At 42.8% G+C, this 23232-nt stretch overlaps 1 protein-coding gene across 8 annotated transcripts in view; it reads left to right on the forward strand.

Moving 5' to 3' along the window:
* The window catches only part of LOC139539012 (rho GTPase-activating protein 15-like), a 157654-nt gene extending 139856 nt beyond the window's left edge, over positions 1 to 17798 (forward strand). For 7 of the 8 annotated variants that reach the window (XM_071341672.1, XM_071341670.1, XM_071341671.1 and 4 more), the window contains 2 exons: positions 8390 to 8495; positions 16828 to 17798. In XM_071341672.1, coding sequence (XP_071197773.1) covers positions 8390 to 8495; positions 16828 to 17011 — 290 coding nt within the window. In that variant the 3' untranslated portion in view covers positions 17012 to 17798. The remainder of the gene's footprint in view (positions 1 to 8389; positions 8496 to 16827) is intronic. The other variant, XM_071341676.1, reaches the window with a different exon arrangement.
* Positions 17799 to 23232: the final 5434 nt, after the last annotated feature.

Below are 23232 nucleotides of genomic sequence, written 5' to 3' on the forward strand. Positions count from 1 at the left end.
TAGAAGCCCCTGAAAACAGATTGCGAAAACAATCCCAAGGTGGTGGTATAATTTGGCAATAAATATTTACATGCTCCAGAATGTAGACCAGAATCCCCTCTGATGATCAAGGTGTTTCTATCCAGTTAATCAGATGAGCATGAACACGGCTGATGAGGCTCAGACAGCGTTTAGACAACTAATTAGCAGTGTAAAAAACCCTTCATAGCAGGAGGTGTAATTAGGATAACCTGCTACACCGTAGAGATGAAACGACCAGGGTCACTACAGATTCACCACTAAATTCATGTAGTTTTAATGTGAGAGGGCAACTAAATAGATGTATTAGTCACCATATGGAGGCGTATGTCATTCATTGAGGTACGCCATTCATTGAGGTACGCCATTCATTTACATTGCAAAGATACTGGGAAATAACTTGGCATCAGCACATGGTAATCACCTGCCCCTTGTCATTTAGTCGTAGTCCAAGATAATGAGCTGGTTGAACTTTCAGAACATTAGAGCAAGGCCTCATCTGCAGCCAACCCATTATTACTAAACAGAGCTATTTGACGCCGTCATCCCCCATTTAGGACACTGGGATTGGGAGACACTGTGATTGGGAGACACTGGGATTGGGAGACACTGGGAGATTGTCTTCTGGTGATGGAGATGGGTTGTCATCATTAGTCCTATCGCCTGTGCTGGCTGGCCCTGTAATGGGGTCACATTAGGGGGAGATTCTATGGGCCTGTGGCCTGTGTGGATGGATGGTGGGCTGATTAGGCAGCCTTGAGTACACATCACCAGGTCTCTAATTGAAACCACCGTTCCAGGAAGCAACAGGCAGTATTGTATTGTTACCTGAGTCATGGGCTAAGAGCTTGTGTCCCATTGGACAAAACTACTTACAAGTACTACAACATGATGGCTGGAGTATTATTGTATGTGGTCCAGTCCTTTCATATCATATGAAAGTAATGTCTCAGCCACAGATAATGGAGAGAGATATGATATTGTTATCACCTAAATATCCTAAATACAGACACTTATCATCACATCATATCTTCAGTCCTGCATCTTCTATCCTTTCTCTTCCTGGTATCCTGTTTCATTAGTGTTCTCTCTACTTTTGATGCCCCCTTCTCTCCCTTCCCTCCTCTCCTTATCTCTTCTCTCCCTTCCCTCCTCTCCCTCTCTCTTCTCTCCTCTCCCTATCTCTTCTCTCCCTCTCTCTTCCCTCCTCTCTTCTCCCTTCCCTTCCCTTCCCTCCTCTCCCTCTCTCTTCTCTCCTCTCTCTCTCTCTCTCCCGTCCCTTCTCTCCCACTCTCTTCCCTCTCTCTCTCCCGTCCCTCCTCTCCCACTCTCTTCCCTCCTCTCCCTCTTATCCCTCCGCTCCCTCTCTCTTCTCTCGTCCCTCCTCTCCATCGCTCTTCTTTCCTCTCCCTTACCCCCGCTCCCTCTCTCTTCTCTCCTCTGTCGCTTCCCTCCTCTTCTTCTCTCTCCCTTCTCTTCTCTCCTCTCCCTCTCTCTTCTCTCCCTCTCCCTTCTCTCCTCTCCCTCACTCTTCTCTCCCTTCCCTCCTCTCCCTCTCCCCCCTCTCCCTCTCCCTTCTCTCCCTCCCTCCCTCTTCTCTCCCTCTCCCTTCCCTTCCCTCCTCTCCGTCTCTCTTCTCTCCTCTCCCTCTCTCTTCTCTCTCCCTTCCCTCCTCTCTATCTTCCCTCCTCTCCCTCTCTCTTCTCTCCGTCTCAGCCCGTAGGTTTGATTAGTTGCTCAGTCTGAGGTCCTCAGGTGGGGCCCATGCAGGCACTATCTCCCTGTTTCCCTTCCCAGTGTGCTGTTCATTCTTGGAAGGCTGAGGGGAGCAGCTGTGTTTGCAGGCCCTGATCCTGGCACCAACTTACCACGTTCTATTATTCATGTGGGCCTCAGTATCAGAAAGGGGAATCTGGAATCTCCAGCCACCTGTCTCGCAGACAAACACTCCTTTTTTCCCCCGCAAGCAAATCAATGCAAACACTATGAATTGAGTTAGATCTTGTTGAACTGAGTTAGATCTTGTTAGAGCACTATGTCTATAGTTGATGTTTGAACACTGAAACCATGGGGTTGGATTGTAGAGGAAGGTGGCGGCGTTGTTAGTGTTGCCAGTAAATGTGTAAACTAACATGTTACATGTTCATGGCTGTGTGCAAATTCTCAGTATGCTTGTCTGTGTTTTATCTGTTGAAACTCTCAGTATGCTTGTCTGTGTTTTATCTGTTGAAACTCTCAGTATGCTTGTCTGTGTTTTATCTGTTGAAACTCTCAGTATGCTTGTCTGTGTTTTATCTGTTGAAATTCTCAGTATGCTTGTCTGTGTTTTATCTGTTGAAACTCTCAGTATGCCTGTCTGTGTTTTATCTGTTGAAACTCTCAGTATGCCTGTCTGTGTTTTATCTGTTGAAACTCTCAGTATGCCTGTCTGTGTTTTATCTGTTGAAACAGATTTGACCTCTTTTAACATGAACAGATTTTATTCCATTCTTTGCTCTCAGAAATTGATGACCAGCAACCTTTTAAATCTTCTTCTGTTAATTCAAAAATGCTAATTAGAAAAAAATGCATATTTTCCGAAGTTGTTGGGTCCTTGTCTGTGCCATCAGTAACCATGGAAATGGAGTCATGTGAATTAGTAACTGGGCAACCCAGAGGAGGTGGGGAGTGGAGAGAAGTCTGTAAGCTGCTCCTTGCCTCACATCTCCATCAAGCCAGGGACTTTCTCATCACTAAGTAGCTAGCACAGTTTAATACACAGCTCTGATTTAGTCACTATACTGACACAAAAACACAAACAACACAGCAGAAAACAGCTCAGCACAGAAAATCAAGAGAATGTATTCTCTCAGTAGGAGTTGATTCACCCACTTAAGCAATAACTTTACCAATGAGGGTTTTGTATTTACGATAATACTGTCGATTAGGGCGACAAAACTGGATGTACAGTATATGACAAACTTAAGAGAATCATATTCCTCTTTTTAATGTTTGTTACTTGTTTGTAAATGGTTAACATGGTGATATCCTACATTCTGCAAACGGTCCAGGCTACAATTGGGTCAGCTCATCAGATGCCTATTTCATCAGGATCTTTATTGGTAAATTGTAACGTCCAGCACTAGTTCCAGGTCATCTTGGGTGACACACCACTTCTCAAGCTTCAAAGAGACACAGCATTTGTACATAAATAATTGCACATACTTTTTGACCTGGCCTAGTATAGCTAATAATCACCATTACGGTAGAACAAAACTAACAGAAAGATTTAGGAAATCCTGTCATTATTTATTCTACATCAAATGCAAAGTGCACATCCCAGAAAGGCAAGCAGAGACCCCAGAGCCTTACAAGCCCTTTACGAAGGAGTTATTCTGACTGGTATGACAGTCTATGGTTTCTTTCTGTTATCTGACTTATTGAGAGAGACTTATACAGAGAACTCATCATAATCACAGATTGATTCTTGACGTGTGATCTGTGTTCATAATGATAATTAATAATGTTTGTATTTTCTGCAATGGGAAATGTGGTGCAAAGCACTACCATGAACATGCAATGAAAAATTGTACAAATTATTAAAAATGATCTCTAAATTTGCACTTCTGCTCTATTGTGCTGAGACCTTTTTATATGGTAATATTTCAGTTTGAGAATAACATTTCTTCATAATTCAATTTGACCTTTGATCAAGATAATTCAATATACTACCTTTTTATGAAATGGGGGCATTCAATGATCTTCTAAGACTTTGTTATTCATTAACCAAAAGCAAACCATTGCGATCCATTTACAATCTCAATCACAACTTCCAGGATTATTTGCTTTCTGATAATATTTGCCCTGACAGGGTTCTGGTGATCCATGCCACACGCTACGCCTGGCTGGAGATGAGGCTGTTTTGATACTAGATTTCCTGAAACAAATGATGTTTCCCTGTTAATGGGATTAAATGCACAGCGGTTTAGATGGTGAATTTGTATCCAGTCACTGTGTCACCGATTGAAACACTTCAGGCTATTCTGCAGTAATTGTCTATTGAAAGTTCAAAAGGCACACGCAGATCTGAGCTTTCTTTATTGCAGGTGTATGGTAACAATTGAATAACATGAGAAAAAAGAAGAAACCTGCACACTGCTCTTGCTAGTAATTCCTGTTCTTTATTAAGCTTTACGTATCGGCCTCAAGGCCTTCGTCAGAGCTTTTTAAGCCCTTGAGGCCGATACGTAAAGCCTAATATAGAGCAGCGATACTAGCAAGAGCAGTGTACAGGTTTCTTCTTTTCTCTCGCAGTAATTGTCTATAAAATGTGCTGGAAGTTGGTAGTAATTGTTTTAGTGATACAATATGAAAGTAACTATGAAATAATAAAAAAATGGCTACATTGTAGGTTATTAGCTCTACTTAGAGATAGAAAAGAAAACATGTTGGGGGCACTTACCTTCTTGTTCCAATCCATACACCTCAATCACTTTTCAATCTTTGTTCTGGATCAAGTGACTGTTCCAGGGGCTACGCCCCATCCAGTATTGAATTACATTGGACCACCAGTGTTTGTTTGTGTTGTATGCAGACCTGGATGAGGAGTTGCAATGGTCTCTTTTCACAACAAGTCATAAATTACTTAATCCCCTCTAGGTGGCCAAACTCTGCCTAATACTGCAACCCGGGGACTAAAGTTAACATGACTAATGTTTGTTTAGTCTTCTGTGGGGTACGCTGTGTCCCTTGAGATGTTTCCCATCATTGAGAGACTTTGCTTTCCTGTCGGTGCCAGATCTATAACAATATTGGATTCGTCAACAAAAGAAAACGGGGTCTTCCATGAAATGGTACCACATTTAGTGTTGTGTGGTACCACAATGAGTCAGCTCCGTCAATTCAATAATCAATCTATAAGGAGGCTGAAAATGATCTAAAGGTTTTGAACGTTTGTGTGAAGAGCAGTATTGCCTGGGGTGCGTTCAGTCCGATCAAACGTTTGCTATGTTGCGTGACAGTTTGTACTGAATGACACATTCCTACAAAACGTTTTTCAATGTTTTTTTAACAGACTTTGAGGTACATTTGCTCTGTTTGGTGGGTGTGGCTTGAAACAATGAGTGGCGTATGTAAAAGGCAGCGTCCATGCTGACAGCGTTCCCCAACCCATAACCCAACCCCTCCCCATTTTTCAAATGTCCTTCAGAACAGCACCGTTTCCAATGAATTGAAAGTTACACACCGTTTTTTGCACTAAATGCTGCCCTGTATTCAACTAGCTTCCGTGCTCAATCAGTACCATGCAACATGACCCTGTGTGACTTTACAGGTCAGGCTATATGTCACAGGGTGTGATACATTGGAGTGAATCAGCACATTCAGATACTATAATCCTAACAGGGCATTTCAGCCTGCTTTAAATTAATGACACTCTCCTCTCCATCTGTCCACAATGGTGAGCTGAGGGGCATCTCCAATATGTCAGCCACCAACGGCAAAGTCATTAATGAATCATGTCCTTTGTGCCAGTTATGGAGACTAGATTAAATATTTTAGGGTGAGGCCTTCTATTGATTAGCTATGTAGCACCAGACGCCTCTTAGAAAGTGTACTTAACAGATATATTACCTGGTCCATTTCAGTGTGTTTACTAAACTCTCATCTTAAGTCACTTCCATTAATCTCAGTGATAACTTCCAGTCATAGTTGATACAGAGGACAAAAACGAAACAAGATAACTTTGTTGAGAGAGAGTGACAGGGAAAGCTCCCACAGACAGAGCAGAGAGAGCAAAGACAGAGACAGAGCAGAGACAGAACAGTGACAGAGACAGAGCAGAGACAGAACAGTGACAGAGACAGAGCAGAGACAGAACAGTGACAGAGACAGAGACAGTGACAGAGCAGAGACAGAGCAGAGACAGAGCAGAGACAGAGCAGAGACAGAGCAGAGACAGAGCAGAGACAGAGACAGAGCAGAGACAGAGACAGAGCAGAGACAGAACAGTGACAGAGACAGAACAGTGACAGAGACAGAACAGTGACAGAGACAGAGCAGAGACAGAGCAGAGACAGAACAGTGACAGAGACAGAACAGTGACAGTGACAGAACAGTGACAGAACAGAGACAGAACAGTGACAGAACAGAGACAGAACAGTGACAGAGACAGAGCAGAGACAGAACAGAGCATGGCTCAGGCCATGCTCACCTAGAGCAGAATGTCAGGGGCCCTATTCTCTTTTCCAGAACGTGTTTGTCCATCTGTGCCCAACTGGCGGGGGTTGGCACCCGACGCGGGCATCTGCCACCTGTGCCCGTGCCAGCTCGGTGCACACTCAGACATCTGCTCTGGCCGTGCTCAAGGGGAGCCTCCACGGTACAACAGACAGGGGGCCAAACATTGTCCTAGCCTCGCTCTGCGGCTCTGTCTGCTAACAACCTGGGGTAATCAGAAGAAGCAGTGCTGAGTAGACTCCATTAGGCCATCAGTGTTACCCCTAACCTGTGGCTTCCTCTGGAGATTAGAGGATGTTGAGCATAGGGAGGGTAGAGGAAATAAGAGGTTATTGTCATCTCTACCAGGTAACAGGTGCCAACAGATGGATCGACTGTTAATGACTGTAGATGTGTTACTGACTGTTACAGACTGTGACTGACTGTAGATGTGTTACTGAATGTTACTGACTGTTACTGACTGTAGATGTGTAACTGACTGTTACTGACTGTAGATGTATTACTGACTGTTACCGACTGTAGATGTGTTACTGACTGTTACTGACTGTTACTGACTGTTACTGACTGTAGATGTGGTACTGACTGTTACTGACTGTAGATGTGTTACTGACTGTTACTGATTGTAGATGTGTTACTGACTGTTACTGATTGTAGATGTATTACTGACTGTAGATGTGTTACTGACTGTAGATGAGTTACTGACTGTTACTGACTGTATATGTGTTACTGACTGTTACTGACTGTAGATGTGTTACTGACTGTAGATGTGTTACTGACTGTAGATGTATTACTGACTGTTACTGACTGTAGATGTGTTACTGACTGTTACTGACTGTAGATGTGTTACTGACTGTTACTGACTGTATGTGTTACTGACTGTTACTGACTGTAGATGTGTTACTGACTGTTACTGATTGTAGATGTATTACTGACTGTTACTGACTGTAGATGTGTTACTGACTGTAGATGAGTTACTGACTGTAGATGTGTTACTGACTGTTACTGACTGTAGATGTGTTACTGACTGTTACTGACTGTAGATGTGGTACTGACTGTTACTGACCATTACTGACTGTAGATGTATTTTCTGACTGTTACTGACTGTTACTGACTGTTACTGACTGTAGATGAGTTACTGACTGTAGATGTGTTACTGACTGTTACTGACTGTAGATGTGTTACTGACTATTACTGACTGTAGATGTGTTACTGACTGTAGATGTGTTACTGACTGTTACTGATTGTAGATGTGTTACTGACTATTACTGACTGTAGATGTGTTACTGACTGTAGATGTGTTACTGACTGTAGATGTGTTACTGACTGTAGATGTGTTACTGACTGTTGCAGTTTTCAGGGTTTTCTTGTTTTTCAGTTATTTTCTTTCACTCTCTCCCTCTTTAGCTAACTACAGAAACACACATTCACATGTGTTTCCCCAACTGTTCCTAAATGGAATAGCATTACAGCAAGCAAACATCTGTTCAGATTAACACGCTAAATTAGTTTGGGGTGGGAAATGAGCTTGATCTCTGGGTTGGTTGTATTGACGTCCCTGCCTGGCCTGCCCCTATGAGTACTAAATCATCAAGGATTTTCTCTCTGGGATTATCTAACTCATCTGACCAATGTATTAGGTTTCTATTTTTGTTTGATTGCAATCAAATAAAGTCTCACCATTCTCATTGAAACACATGCACAGTGTTTGAGAGAGTTCATTGGTGTATTCTTTTAACCTATTAAAGCACAGTGTCCTGCAGGCATACACTATCAGGAGAGGAGTGTTACCCATCAGCCATCATAACATGATAGATTCTACCAATTTATAGAGGTCATAAATCAGATACAATGTCGCCAAACAGTTTACCGTCTCTCTAAGGCTTTTGCATTATGGGTAAGGGCCCATCTGACATCCCATTGGAGGGTTGGAGACTAGGACATTCCCGCGGGACAGCTAATTGGTCAGCCATTAGGTGTTGTGTTTCAGTAACACTAAGGCTCTAATGGCTTCCAGTAATAACAGTAATGATCATCCATTAACACACAATGTAAAGTCTCACTAACTCTTGAATTGAATGTGTATAATCAGACAAATATCTACATTTGGATTATCAATCTTTATAGTGATATTCCCCAAAATCTTCCTTCTGAACAGAGACGAAGGAATGCAAACAGAAGGTACAGGTGATGAAGAAGCTAGTACTTCAGCTCCCTAAACCCAACCAGGACACCATGAGAGTACTCTTTAGACACCTGCAGACGTAAGTTCACAGCCTTTCATGTCATTGGAGCACTACATGTTGTTTTTTTAATGTCCAGAATTCGGACGCATTGTACTGCACTGTTAGGAACACAAGCATTTCACTACACCAACAATAACATCTGCTAAATATGTGTATGTGACCAATAACATTGGATTTGATTTGTAGAATAAAGCAGGCGAATGGTACTACAATAGCTACTGATAGAACTCATAAAGTATCTAATCTATTAGTGTTTTAAGAAATCTGATTGACAACAGAGGGTCAGACTAAAACATCAAGCTCGGTGGAAAGTTTATATGACCCTCCTATCCCCCTTCCCCCACCCGACCGAAGCATCCTGGCCCCATGTGTACAGGGAAGGGGGAAATGACCTCAGTGCTGCCTGCCTGGCCTCGGTCCACTCTGACAGTCCTGGCCAGGCTAAAGGGGCCATATGGCTAAACCCATGTCCCAGGAGAGGTGTTCTATCCCATCTTACCCATATTTACCACCCCACACAGGAGGCCAAATGAATCATTTTAGATTGATGAGCCCCTCCCTAACTGGAACATACCCCTTGGCTGCAGCAGAGGACGGGTGTGTGTGTTTGTCTGTTCGCTTCCGAATGCCAGGTCCCTCAATTAGTCCCTCACTCATATCCCCATGCAGAATCGCCTGCAGAGATACCCCCGAAGAATCTCTGTCTCTGTCTCTCTCTTTCGTTATCTCTCTTTCTTCCTCTCTTACAGCAATGACACAGCTAAATAAAGGGTTTACGTTTCCCAGTCCTCTTTCCTTCTCCTGCAGCTCCTTTATGCAGTTTTGCATAATATAATATGTTGAATAATAGTCCATTGACAGATTTTATGAGAATAAAGTGAAGTAAAGTTAATGATGCATTGTTTTGCCCAAACGGTTTCACTGCAATGGGATTGCCTCCAAGTCTGTCCCCGCCACAAAATGACTTCCCCCTGTCCTCTTACCTTGCAAATTATTAAGCCAGAAGATGTCATGTGACAGAATGGCAGGAGAAGGGGTACCTAGGGACCAGATCCAGAACTTTGGCTGCTACACCCCCACCTACTGATTTGGTTTAAATCTTATTCACCTCTTTCTCTCTCCCCCTCTCACTCTGTACTGCTTTCACTCCCAGTCCCACTCTCTGTTGCTAGGTACGTGTGCCCAATCTAAATTACACAGCAGACCACAGTTAATTAGGATCATGTGTGATTTATTTATTTACTTATTATTTGCCTTTTTTCTGCCAAAGAGAAGACCAGGTATAGTATATTATATTTTCTCTGAGATTGCCAGAGGAGAGAAGGAGAGGAGACACTGAGAAAATCTTCTAAAGACAATTAGAAGAAAAGAATACGAGTACAGAGTTAAATCTGAAAAACACTTATCAGCATGTTGCCTCATCAAAGATATCAAATGAGATTACAAAAAGGCCCTGTGGAGAGAATGTGTTAATGTGTGTGTCCCTGCCTCCCACATTAAACGACTTTTGTTCCAAAATGAAGAGTGGTTTATCATCCAAGAGTTCACTGAGCAGTTTTATTTCGGTCCTGGCTGGGTTGACCGTGCCTTCAGTAAATGCAGAAGTCTATGAACATTTCTCACTGCTTTGTTGTGGCTCTGCTTGTGTGGAAACAGTGTTCCTCTTTCTCCGCAATCCATGTTGGCTGGCTTCAATATGGAGCCATGTACTTGCATTGTGATGATGTGGTCAAGGAAAGCAGATTCTCTGAAGGGTACCTTCACTTAGTTATTCTATTTATTCTCCTATTTCAGTTTTTTTTTAAATCACTGCTGTTCATGGTACCATTTACCACAAGGGCTTTAAAAAAATCCATGGGTCTGTTTTCTGTCTTTCAATTCTTGCTGACCTTACTGCTGAGTGGAAAACAAACCTTTGGATGTAACGTCTCTAGGGGTAGTAGGAAGCCACAGCCGAGACGAGGAGAGTAACAAAATCAACGGGTGCTACTGGAGCAGAATGGATGGCATAGGTCTGTCTAGGACAGCTCTTATGATTGGCTCTCAACTGCCATGTTCCCATGCAGTGTTTTGTACCCACAGTGCACTGAGAAGATGCTCACTGGAAACTTTTCAACACTTGAACAAATGTTTGTTCCCATGGGGTATTTTTAGTTCAGATCAGATGGGGCACTGTCTGTTCACTTTACGAGACTGACGCTTACAGTTTCAACCTCCGAGCCATAGACCACCCCCCCGTCACCTCTCCTCCGCACCCCACCTCCTCCGGCTCCCAGGCCCAGTCTCCTCTCATCTCCTCCTCACCTCAATTTATTATCTGTCTCATGATCCTGAAGAAGTCAATGATCCTGACCCAATTAGGAGGAGGAATGAGAGTAGGAGGGACGCCATCATGGTCCAGCTCCCATTTTCTGTCATGCCCCGCTTGGCGAAATGAGATGCTAATTAATTACCATTGGCATCTTGGGCCATGCACGTCAGCTCATGTAGGAGATATCAACCATTCGTCAGATCAAATCATGAGTGCCCTCTGGTCACCTCTCAGGGTACGGTAGGCTGGACACTCACTGCTGATAGCTGTGCATGCCCCCATGGGATTTTGAAATCATTGTGCCAGTTGCAGTGTTACTGACAAGTCTTTATGTGATGTTTGGCTGTGCAGTATTTAACGTCTGATTTTGTTTTCTGCAGGAGTAGTAGTAGTAGAGGTAGTACAAGTAGTAGTAGTAGAGGTAGTAGTAGTAGTAGTAGTGGTAGTAGTAGTAGTAGTAGTGGTGGTGGTGGTGGTGGTGGTGGTGGTAGTAGTATCAGTAGTAGTATTAGAAGCGGTGGTGGTAGTAGTGGTGGTGGTAGTAGTAGTAGTAGTGATGGTGGTGGAAGTAGTAGTAGTGGTGGTAGTACAAATAGTGGTTGTAGTAGTAGTAGTAGTGGTGGTGGTAGTAGTTGTAGTTGTAGTAGTAGTAGTAGTAGTAGTAATAGTGGTGGTGGTGGTGGTGGTAGTAGTGGTGGTAGTGGTGTTGGTAGTAGTGGTGGTAGTACAAATAGTGGTGGTAGTAGTAGTAGTAGTGGTGGTGGTAGTAGTTGTAGTTGTAGTAGTAGTAGTAGTAGTAGTAATAGTGGTGGTGGTGGTGGTGGTAGTAGTAGTAGTGATGGTGGTGGAAGTAGTAGTAGTGGTGGTAGTACAAATAGTGGTGGTAGAAGTAGTAGTGGTGGTGGTAGTAGTTGTAGTTGTAGTAGTAGTAGTAGTAGTAGTAATAGTGGTGGTGGTAGTAGTAGTAGTGGTGGTGGTGGTAGTAGTAGTGGTGTTGGTAGTAGTACTGTACATGTACTGGTGGTGGTAGTAGTAGTAGTAGAAGTAGTGGTGGTGGTAGTAGTAGTAGTAGTAGTGGTGGTGGTGGTGGTGGTAGTAGTGGTAGTAGTAGTAATAGTAGTGGTAGTAGTAGTAGTGGTAGTTGTAGTAGTACTGTAGTGGTAGTAGTAGTAGTGGTAGTAGTAGTAGTGGTAGTTGTAGTAGTACTGTACATGTACTGGTGGTAGTAGTAGTAGAAGTAGTGGTAGTAGTAGTAGTGGTAGTTGTAGTAGTACTGTAGTGGTAGTAGTAGTAGTGGTAGTAGTAGTAGTGGTAGTTGTAGTAGTACTGTACATGTACTGGTGGTAGTAGTAGTAGAAGTAGTGGTAGTAGTAGTAGTGGTAGTTGTAGTAGTACTGTACATGTACTGGTGGTAGTAGTAGTAGAAGTAGTGGTGGTGGTAGTAGTGGTGGTGGTAGTAGTAGTAGAAGTGGTGGTGGTGGGGTAGTAGTAGTAGTAGTAGTGGTGGTGGTGGTGGTAGTAGTAGTGGTAGTAGTAGTAGTACTGTACATGTACTGGTGGTAGTAGTAGTAGTAGTAGTAGAAGTAGTGGTGGTAGTAGTAGGCCCTACACCCAAACAAGGGCACTGCGTTCATCCACCTCTGGCCTGCTCGCCTCCCTACCACTGAGGAAGTACAGTTCCCGCTCAGCCCAGTCAAAACTGTTCGCTGCTCTGGCCCCCCAATGGTGGAACAAACTCCCTCACGACGCCAGGACAGCGGAGTCAATCACCACCTTCCGGAGACACCTGAAACCCCACCTCTTTAAGGAATACCTAGGATAGGATAAAGTAATCCTTCTCACTCCCCCCCCCCTTAAAAGATTTAGATGCACTATTGTAAAGTGGCCGTTCCACTGGATGTCATAAGGTGAATGCACCAATTTGTAAGTCGCTCTGGATAAGAGCGTCTGCTAAATGACTTAAATGTAAATGTAAATGTAGTACAAGTAGTGGTGGTAGTAGTGGTAGTAGTGGTGGTAGTAGTAGTAGTACAAGTAGTGGTGGTAGTAGTGGTAGTAGTGGTGGTAGTAGTAGCAGTATTAGTCGTGGTGGTGGTGGTGGTGGTAGTAGTAGTAGTAGTGGTAGTAGTTGTAGTACACGTAGTGGTGGTAGTAGTAGTAGTAGTGTTGGTGGTAGTAGTAATGGTAGTAGTACTAGTAGTAATATTAGTAGTGGTAGTAGTCGTAGTAGTAGTAGTAGTAGTAGTGGTATAATTAGTGGTAGTAGTAGTAGTAGTGGTAGAATTAGAATTTTATCAGATACGTTGAATTAGTAGCTGTAGTAGTAGTAGTGGTGGTAGTAGTAGTAGTAGTAGTACAAGTACTGGTGGTAGTAGTAGTGGTAGTAGTAGTGGTTGTGGTAGTTGTAGTAGTAGTGGTAGTAGTGGTGGTAGTAGTAGTGGTGGTGGTAGTAGTAGTGGTGGTAGTAGTGGTGGTAGTAGTAGTGGTGGTGGTAGTAGTAGTGGTGGTAGTAGAGGAGGTAGTAGTAGTGGTGGTAGTCGTAGCAGTGGTGGTGCTGGTAGTGGTGGTAGTGGTGTTAGTAGTAGTAGTAGTGATGGTGGTGGTGGTAGTAGTAGTAGTGGCAGTAGTGGTGGTGGTAGTAGTAGTAGCAGTAGTTGTAGTGGTGGTGTTGGTAGGTGTGGTAGTAGTAGTAGTGGCAGTAGTGGTGGTGGTGGTGGTGGTGGTGGTAGTAGTAGTAGTGGTGGTGTTGGTAGGTGTGGTAGTAGTAGTAGTAGTAGTAGTGGTGGTGGTAGTAGTAGTAGTGGCAGTAGTGGTGGTGGTAGTAGTAGTAGCAGTAGTTGTAGTGGTGGTTGTCGTAGTATGAGTAGTTGTAGTTGTAATAGTAGTAGTAGTAGTAGTGGTGTTGGTGTTGGTGTTGGTGTTGGTAGGTGTGGTAGTAATAATAGTAGAGGTAGTAGGTATAGTAATCAGCATGGTCAGAGGAGGAGGAGAGTAAGAGTCTAGTTTGCTAGAGTAAGCATTTCAACACTAACTTATAGCAGTTTCCATAGTGCAGTGGCAGAATGACCATACAGAGCTTCGCTAGGTGATCTATTCCTCCTGTGAATATACAGTGGAATTACTTGAATAATTGAGTCGCCTTATTTGAGATCATTAGTGAACCATTGGCTATGAGAATCCAGACCCTTAGATCATCGCAGTGTTCTAATATTAAAGCGTGGCTGATCAGACAGGCAGAGAACAGTGATGTACAGGCACAGGGCTGAGTTTAATTGCAGACATAAATGGGAAATGATAGTGTGTACACATTGTAATCGGGTTTCACTGCGAGACACACCCCAAAACACTTAGTCACATGGACACACAACACACAGACACACACACAGCATATCAACTGCATGAATAGATACTCTATTTGCCAGGTCAATTAAAACTGTATTTACAAGGTCAAATAAAGAGCACTCACTCATCATATTGTCATCCAGATGCTCAATTATTTGCATTCAGTAAACTCTGTTTTTGCCACTCATCCCCTTATATAGATCTTCACACAAATTCTGATGGCCCATGCATGTGGTGAGAGTGAATCTGTACTGTAGTTATGCTATGGTAGCATTGATAAATAGGTGCCAGGGAATTTTACTTCCTGCAATTACGTTCCCACCTGTGAACTTAAGAGTTCACGTCTGGAATCAATTATGGCACTTTTCCCACAATAGTCCAAAACGTCAGCGTTTTGTAACTTATAGCATTATGGCACTGGTAGACACTGTTCAGTACTAGCTACGTTGTTATTGCTGCTACGACCACTATTATTACTACTATTGCCTTACTTCCATACATAAACTACCACAGTACACGGCTACACCACTACACATTCGTTCTGACACAGTATCATGATAGCATATTTTATGGACAAGTATATATTTGATTACCCCAAATTGAGATGAGGATAAATATTCATGATGTCAGGTTGGATCATCGTCAGGGCTTTCTGTCCGTAATGAGGTTGAGAAGTATGCATGGCATGTGCCCACGTCGGGTCGATATTATAATGACATATGGCAGAGCAAGATGTTGACCATCACATACGATTAACGATTTAGAGGCATTTTTCCATTGGTGAGGTACAGCCTGATCCTGACCTTTTCAGAGAAGCTTTTAATTGACATACTGTAGACTGTACACTGAAATCAGCTGTTTAGACAGACTATCTCTAGTGTGAATGTCAGTCCGTCTGAAATGCCTATCCTGATTGCTCTCTTGCATACCTGTATCCTTTACAACAGCTACATGTTATGTTGACTGAACTATTAAGGTAGTTGTCATAAAGAATACTACCTCCATGTACTGAAAAAAAGGAAAAAAAGCTTTGTTTTTTTATAATACATGTTCACTAAATATATACACGCTGGAAAATATACAGGCTGTTTTTTATTATTTAATAATAATTAAAAAATATATATTTCAGTCATAGATAACATATTTAGGGCTTTCCAAAAGACCAGCTTCAGACGCCGCAGCAGAGCGCTGAGAGCAGAGCAGACCAGCCTAGGCCTGGCACTTTGACAATACCTTTTGGATGCAATTATCTGCTGAGAGGCCGTGTGTGGATTCGTTTTGAGCATGGAGGGACCCCATCCCACCTCAGAACGCTTCGTCAAGAGCCCACAGACAACTTGGAGATGCGCCCCATGCCACAGGCCTTCCATCCCATTCCAGGCCTCACTCCATAATGGGCCCAGAGGCCTGTGGGTGGCAGCCTCCTCCACGGAGGGAGTAGAGAGAGGAGCGGAGTGAGTCCCCCTGCCTGGGCCTACTTGGCGTCTCTGTCCCACAGCCAAGCCTCAGCTCAGGGAGAATGCTTCTCAAAAATACTAGCACGTATTCTGTGCTTTCCCCTGGAAAGTAGTCCTTATATGCACCCTGCTTAGCGTACTGCATAGCGTACTGCTCATATCAAGATAATGGAATATATTTCGGATGGATTATGGCAAAGGAAGAAGGCGAGGCAATCTGTAAAGTAAAACAAAAGCGGGTCACTGAAGAACCTATTTCTTCATTGTGGATGTATATAATGTACAAGACTTGCATGTGCTTCTTGATTTCCTTCCATTTATTATAAAACGTTTTTTTTTACCCCTTTTTCTCCCCAATTTCGTGGTATCCAATTGGTAGTTACAGTCTTGTCTCATCGCTGCAACTCCCGTACGGACTCGGGAGAGGCGAAGGTCGAGAGCTGTGCGTCCTCCGAAACACAACCCAGCCGAGCCGCACTGCTTCTTGACACAATGCCCGCTTAACCCGGAAGCCAGCCGCACCAATGTGTCGGAGGAAACACCGTACACCTCGCTACCGTGTCAGTGTGCATTGCACCAGGCCCGTCACAGGAGTCGCTAGAGCGCGATGGGACAAGAACATCCCTGCCTGGCCAATCCGGGCGACGCTGGGCCAATTGTGCGCCGCCCCATGGGTCTCCAGGTCGCGGCCGGCTGCGACAGAGCCTGGATCGAAACAGGATCTCTAGTGGTACAGCTAGCACTGAGATGCATTGCCTTAGACCACTGTGCCACTCTGGAGGCCCCTGCTTCTTGATTTCCTGATACCCAGGATTCTCCAGACATCTTTACACTGAAACTCCATCCAGATTGATTTAGTAACTTTCCCTATTCAGATACATAGAGTCAATGAATGTTCTTCAGTTCACTGCCGGTGCTGAACGTGTGGTATGAAGTGAGCGGTTTAGTTGTGGCTGAACCTGGACCTTTGAATACACAAAGCTGGGTGCACAAATTATATACAGTGTTGCCAATACTGAAATAGGAGATGCCTTCAACAGGGGCCATTCAAGGGTAAAAATCTGCCTCGCTGACAAATCTGGTGAACGTATGTACAAATTATCCACCATCATCCAGTGGAAATGAGATCTCTTTTTGTGATGATCATTGATGTTGACTTGAAAAACCAACCTTGTTTCATGACTTTTTATGAATTGATCCCATTGTTTCAAACTCTTATTAAACCCTTCTCTCTCTGCAGGATTCTGACGTGCTCGCAGAAGAACCTCATGTCGACCCAAGGCATCAGCATTGTGTTTGGCCCGACACTCATGTGGCCTGAGCTGGACTGTGGCAACATGGCGGTCAACATGGTCTATCAGAACCAGATAGTGGAGTTCATCCTCATTGAGAGCCCAGAGATCTTCGGCCTGCAGAATAATTGATAGGGACATTTTATCTACAGCTATGGATGAAACAGACAAGAGGACTTACTGTGCCTAAAGCTTGGAGCGAGTTGCTAGTATTACTGTAATATATTATTCATAGGGAGGATGTACACCTTATGTTAAAGTGTTAGTCATTTAAAAAGGGGATATAATTTATATTTTATTATAAACTGGGTGGTTCAAGCCCTGAATGCTGATTGGCTGACAGCCGTGGCATATCAGACTGTATACCACGGGTATGACAAAACATGTATTTTTACTGCTCTAATTATATTGGTAACAAGTTTATAATAGCAATAAGGTACCTCGAGTGTCTGTGGTATAGGGCCAGTTTCCAGGCACTCCGCGTTGCATAAGAACAACCCTTAGCCTTGGTATATTGGCGATAGACCACACTACCTCGGGCCTTATTGCTTAACTATATCACTATTCTTTCTGTCAGTTTGAACCCAGTAACTAAACTGTATTTGGTGAATTTTGCATTAGTAAATCCATAATAGTAAGGGACTGTATTTTGTGCTCTGATTCGTCCATTGCCTTTTACAGCACAGTTATCATGAAAGAAGTACGCACACAATAAGTGATGCTATGTTGAGTTGTTTGTGAATACGTGTGCCTGTGTGATGCATTCAAGTGTTGTTTTTATTCAAGTCTTTGAATGAGCATCATCCTAAATATCAACTCCAAACTGCAGCCGTCTGTGAGTATCTGTTTTTTTATATTCTATGCAAATGGGGCCTGTCTCAGACACATTTGGAAATTAAAAAGAAGTCTTTGAATACGAGCACTGAGTTTGGTTTTGTCAGATACGTTGTATGAAACCACAAGCACATTGGAAAAAGTCTCCCTTTCTCCTCCAATTTCAAGATTCAGTTTTAGGGGTTAAACAAACAAACAAACAAACAAACAAACAAGCACGCACGCACGCACGCACGCACGCACGCACGCACGCACGCACGCACGCACACACACACACACACACACACACACAGGATGAGATGATTACTTTCAAGTATTTTCTATGACGAGCGACCACTCATAAAAACATAACTAATGGAGCTGTTCCTGAAATAAAGCAGTCAATCACATTGTAAATTAATGGGAGGGATAGCAGAGGAGAGAGGAGCAGACACAGCATTTGTAATTTAATGGTGATCACAGGACCCATGGCATATGTCTGTCAGCTCCTATTATTCAGCCCTGCTTCTCAAAGCACAGCTGCAATTAAAACAGGCGCCCTAATCTAGACTTGTGTAATGCCATTTAAATGTGTCCCTTTTAAAGTTCACATCATGTCCCCATACTGTACACGCTGAGACCCTTATTATATGTGCTTGATACTCTCTCTTAAATATTTGTGAAGCGCAGGTTACTGGGACCTGATAGAATAAATGATAAAATAATCACATCTGATTTGTATTGTGTGAATTGAGCTAAATATCAAAGCCATCACACATATCGTTGCCCACAAGTACAGTAGTTCTCCTGATGTTTGGCAGAACTTTCTCATTTATTATTTCAAATTCTAAGAGAATAATTAATTCCTGGATCTTTGATGAGAGTCATGATAAGGCGTTAATCTCAGATAAGACTTTGTTCACGCTTTTAATCAGTAGGCTTGTTTTGATTGGTCCAGACTGATCCAAAGCTGGTCAGCAACACCACTTCTTCATTGGTCTGGGCCAGAGGGAGGGTGGGCGAATCAGCACCCTCTGCTGGTCACTAAAGGAAAAGGCAGTGTCACCCACACACAGGTGTTCCCCATCTCTCTATCAGAGCACAGCTGCTTCACCCTAGAGACCTAGAGGCCTAGAGACCACATGAAACATACTCCCTGTCTGGTCACAGTATGTGTTCTCCGGGAGCAAAGCGTTGTTGCTCTGAGAGCTATTTTTGACTTTAAAGACCGAACAGGAGATGCATTGTGAGACAAGCAGGTAGGTCTACAGACAATGCAGATTTAAAACCAAAGGAAAATTGTTTTTGGGTTGTCTTACTATAGTTGTGGATATTTCAGCCTGTCTAAATATCAGTATGATGACAACTCAGTAACTTCACCAACAACACAACTGCAGCTGTCCAGGTGTGCTAAATCAACTGTCATTATACTGTCCAGGTGTACTAAATCAACTGCATTATACCAGAGAACATCAGCTATCCAGGGGTTCTAAATCAACTGTCATTATACCAGAGAACATCAGCTGTCCAGGTGTCCTAAATCAAATGTCATTATACCAGAGAACATCAGCTATCCAGGGGTTCTAAATCAACTGTCATTATACCAGAGAACATCAGCTATCCAGGGGTTCTAAATCAACTGTCATTATACCAGAGAACATCAGCTATCCAGTGGTTCTAAATCAACTGTCATTATACCAGAGAACATCAGCTATCCAGGGGTTCTAAATCAACTGTCATTATACCAGAGAACATCAGATGTCCAGGGGTTCTAAATCAACTGTCATTATACCAGAGAACATCAGCTGTCCAGGGGTTCTAAATCAACTGTCATTATCTGGCCCTCAAACCATCATGGTCACCTAATAATCCCCAGTTTATAATTGGCTCATTCATCCCCCTCCTCTCCCCTGTAACTATTCCCCAGGTCGTTGCTGCAAATGAGAACGTGTTCTCAGTCAACTTACCTGGTAAAATAACGGTAAAATTAAAATAAATAAATAAAAAAATACCAGAGAACATCAGATGTCCAGGGGTTCTAAATCAACTGTCATTATACCAGAGGAATCAGCTATCCAGGGGTTCTAAATCAACTGTCATTATACCTGAGAACATCAGCTGTCCAGGTGTTCTAAATCAACTGTCATTATACCAGAGAACATCAGCTGTCCAGGGGTTCTAAATCAACTGTCATTATACCAGAGAACATCAGCTATCCAGGGGTTCTAAATCAACTGTCATTATACCAGAGAACATCAGCTATCCAGGGGTTCTAAATCAACTGTCATTATACTAGAGAACATCAGCTGTCCAGGGGTTCTAAATCAACTGTCATTATACCAGAGAACATCAGCTATCCAGGGGTTCTAAATCAACTGTCATTATACCAAAGAACATCAGCTGTCCAGGGGTTCTAAATCAACTGTCATTATACCAGAGAACATCAGATGTCCAGGGGTTCTAAATCAACTGTCATTATACCTGAGAACATCAGCTATCCAGGGGTTCTAAATCAACTGTCATTATACCAGAGAACATCAGCTATCCAGGTGTTCTAAATCAACTGTCATTATACCAGAGAACATCAGCTATCCAGGGGTTCTAAATCAACTGTCATTATACCAGAGAACATCAGCTATCCAGGGGTTCTAAATCAACTGTCATTATACCTGAGAACATCAGCTATCCAGGTGTCCTAAATCAACTGTCATTATACCAGAGAACATCAGCTGTCCAGGTGTCCTAAATCAACTGTCATTATACCTGAGAACATCAGCTGTCCAGGTGTTCTAAATCAACTGTCATTATACCAGAGAACATCAGCTATCCAGGGGTTCTAAATCAACTGTCATTATACCAGAGAACATCAGATATCCAGGGGTTCTAAATCAACTGTCATTATACCAGAGGAATCAGCTATCCAGGGGTTCTAAATCAACTGTCATTATACCAGAGAACATCAGATGTCCAGGGGTTCTAAATCAACTGTCATTATACCTGAGAACATCAGCTATCCAGGGGTTCTACATCAACTGTCATTATACCTGAGAACATCAGCTGTCCAGGGGTTCTAAATCAACTGTCATTATACCAGAGAACATCAGCTATCCAGGGGTTCTAAATCAACTGTCATTATACCTGAGAACATCAGCTGTCCAGGTGTTCTAAATCAACTGTCATTATACCTGAGAACATCAGCTATCCAGGGGTTCTAAATCAACTGTCATTATACCAGAGAACATCAGCTATCCAGGGGTTCTAAATCAACTGTCATTATACCAGAGAACATCAGCTATCCAGGGGTTCTAAATCAACTGTCATTATACCAGAGGAATCAGCTATCCAGGGGTTCTAAATCAACTGTCATTATACCTGAGAACATCAGCTGTCCAGGTGTTCTAAATCAACTGTCATTATACCAGAGAACATCAGCTGTCCAGGGGTTCTAAATCAACTGTCATTATACCAGAGAACATCAGCTATCCAGGGGTTCTAAATCAACTGTCATTATACCAGAGAACATCAGCTATCCAGGGGTTCTAAATCAACTGTCATTATACTAGAGAACATCAGCTGTCCAGGGGTTCTAAATCAACTGTCATTATACCAGAGAACATCAGCTATCCAGGGGTTCTAAATCAACTGTCATTATACCAAAGACCATCAGCTGTCCAGGGGTTCTAAATCAACTGTCATTATACCAGAGAACATCAGATGTCCAGGGGTTCTAAATCAACTGTCATTATACCTGAGAACATCAGCTATCCAGGGGTTCTAAATCAACTGTCATTATACCAGAGAACATCAGCTATCCAGGTGTTCTAAATCAACTGTCATTATACCAGAGAACATCAGCTATCCAGGGGTTCTAAATCAACTGTCATTATACCAGAGAACATCAGCTATCCAGGGGTTCTAAATCAACTGTCATTATACCTGAGAACATCAGCTATCCAGGTGTCCTAAATCAACTGTCATTATACCAGAGAACATCAGCTGTCCAGGTGTCCTAAATCAACTGTCATTATACCTGAGAACATCAGCTGTCCAGGTGTTCTAAATCAACTGTCATTATACCAGAGAACATCAGCTATCCAGGGGTTCTAAATCAACTGTCATTATACCAGAGAAAATCAGATATCCAGGGGTTCTAAATCAACTGTCATTATACCAGAGGAATCAGCTATCCAGGGGTTCTAAATCAACTGTCATTATACCAGAGAACATCAGATGTCCAGGGGTTCTAAATCAACTGTCATTATACCTGAGAACATCAGCTATCCAGGGGTTCTACATCAACTGTCATTATACCTGAGAACATCAGCTGTCCAGGGGTTCTAAATCAACTGTCATTATACCAGAGAACATCAGCTATCCAGGGGTTCTAAATCAACTGTCATTATACCTGAGAACATCAGCTGTCCAGGTGTTCTAAATCAACTGTCATTATACCTGAGAACATCAGCTATCCAGGGGTTCTAAATCAACTGTCATTATACCAGAGAACATCAGCTATCCAGGGGTTCTAAATCAACTGTCATTATACCAGAGAACATCAGCTATCCAGGGGTTCTAAATCAACTGTCATTATACCAGAGAACATCAGCTATCCAGGGGTTCTAAATCAACTGTCATTATACCAGAGAACATCAGCTATCCACGGGTTCTAAATCAACTGTCATTATACCAGAGAACATCAGCTGTCCAGGGGTTCTAAATCAACTGTCATTATACCAGAGAACATCAGCTGTCCAGGGGTTCTAAATCAACTGTCATTATACCTGAGAACATCAGCTATCCAGGTGTTCTAAATCAACTGTCATTATACCTGAGAACATCAGCTATCCAGGGGTTCTAAATCAACTGTCATTATACCAGAGAACATCAGCTGTCCAGGTGTTCTAAATCAACTGTCATTATACCAGAGAACATCAGCTATCCAGGGGTTCTAAATCAACTGTCATTATACCAGAGAACATCAGCTGTCCAGGTGTCCTAAATCAACTGTCATTATACCTGAGAACATCAGCTGTCCAGGGGTTCTAAATCAACTGTCATTATACCAGAGAACATCAGATGTCCAGGGGTTCTAAATCAACTGTCATTATACCAGAGAAATCAGCTATCCAGGGGTTCTAAATCAACTGTCATTATACCTGAGAACATCAGCTGTCCAGGTGTTCTAAATCAACTGTCATTATACCTGAGAACATTAGCTGTCCAGGTGTTCTAAATCAACTGTCATTATACCAGAGAACATCAGCTATCCAGTGGTTCTAAATCAACTGTCATTATACCAGAGAACATCAGCTATCCAGGGGTTCTAAATCAACTGTCATTATACCAGAGAACATCAGCTATCCAGGGGTTCTAAATCAACTGTCATTATACCAGAGAACATCAGCTATCCAGGGGTTCTAAATCAACTGTCATTATACCAGAGAACATCAGCTGTCCAGGTGTTCTAAATCAACTGTCATTATACCAGAGAACATCAGCTATCCAGGGGTTCTAAATCAACTGTCATTATACCAGAGAAC

The sequence above is a fragment of the Salvelinus alpinus genome, chromosome 14 (assembly GCF_045679555.1).
Source record: "Salvelinus alpinus chromosome 14, SLU_Salpinus.1, whole genome shotgun sequence".
NCBI lineage: Eukaryota > Metazoa > Chordata > Actinopteri > Salmoniformes > Salmonidae > Salvelinus > Salvelinus alpinus.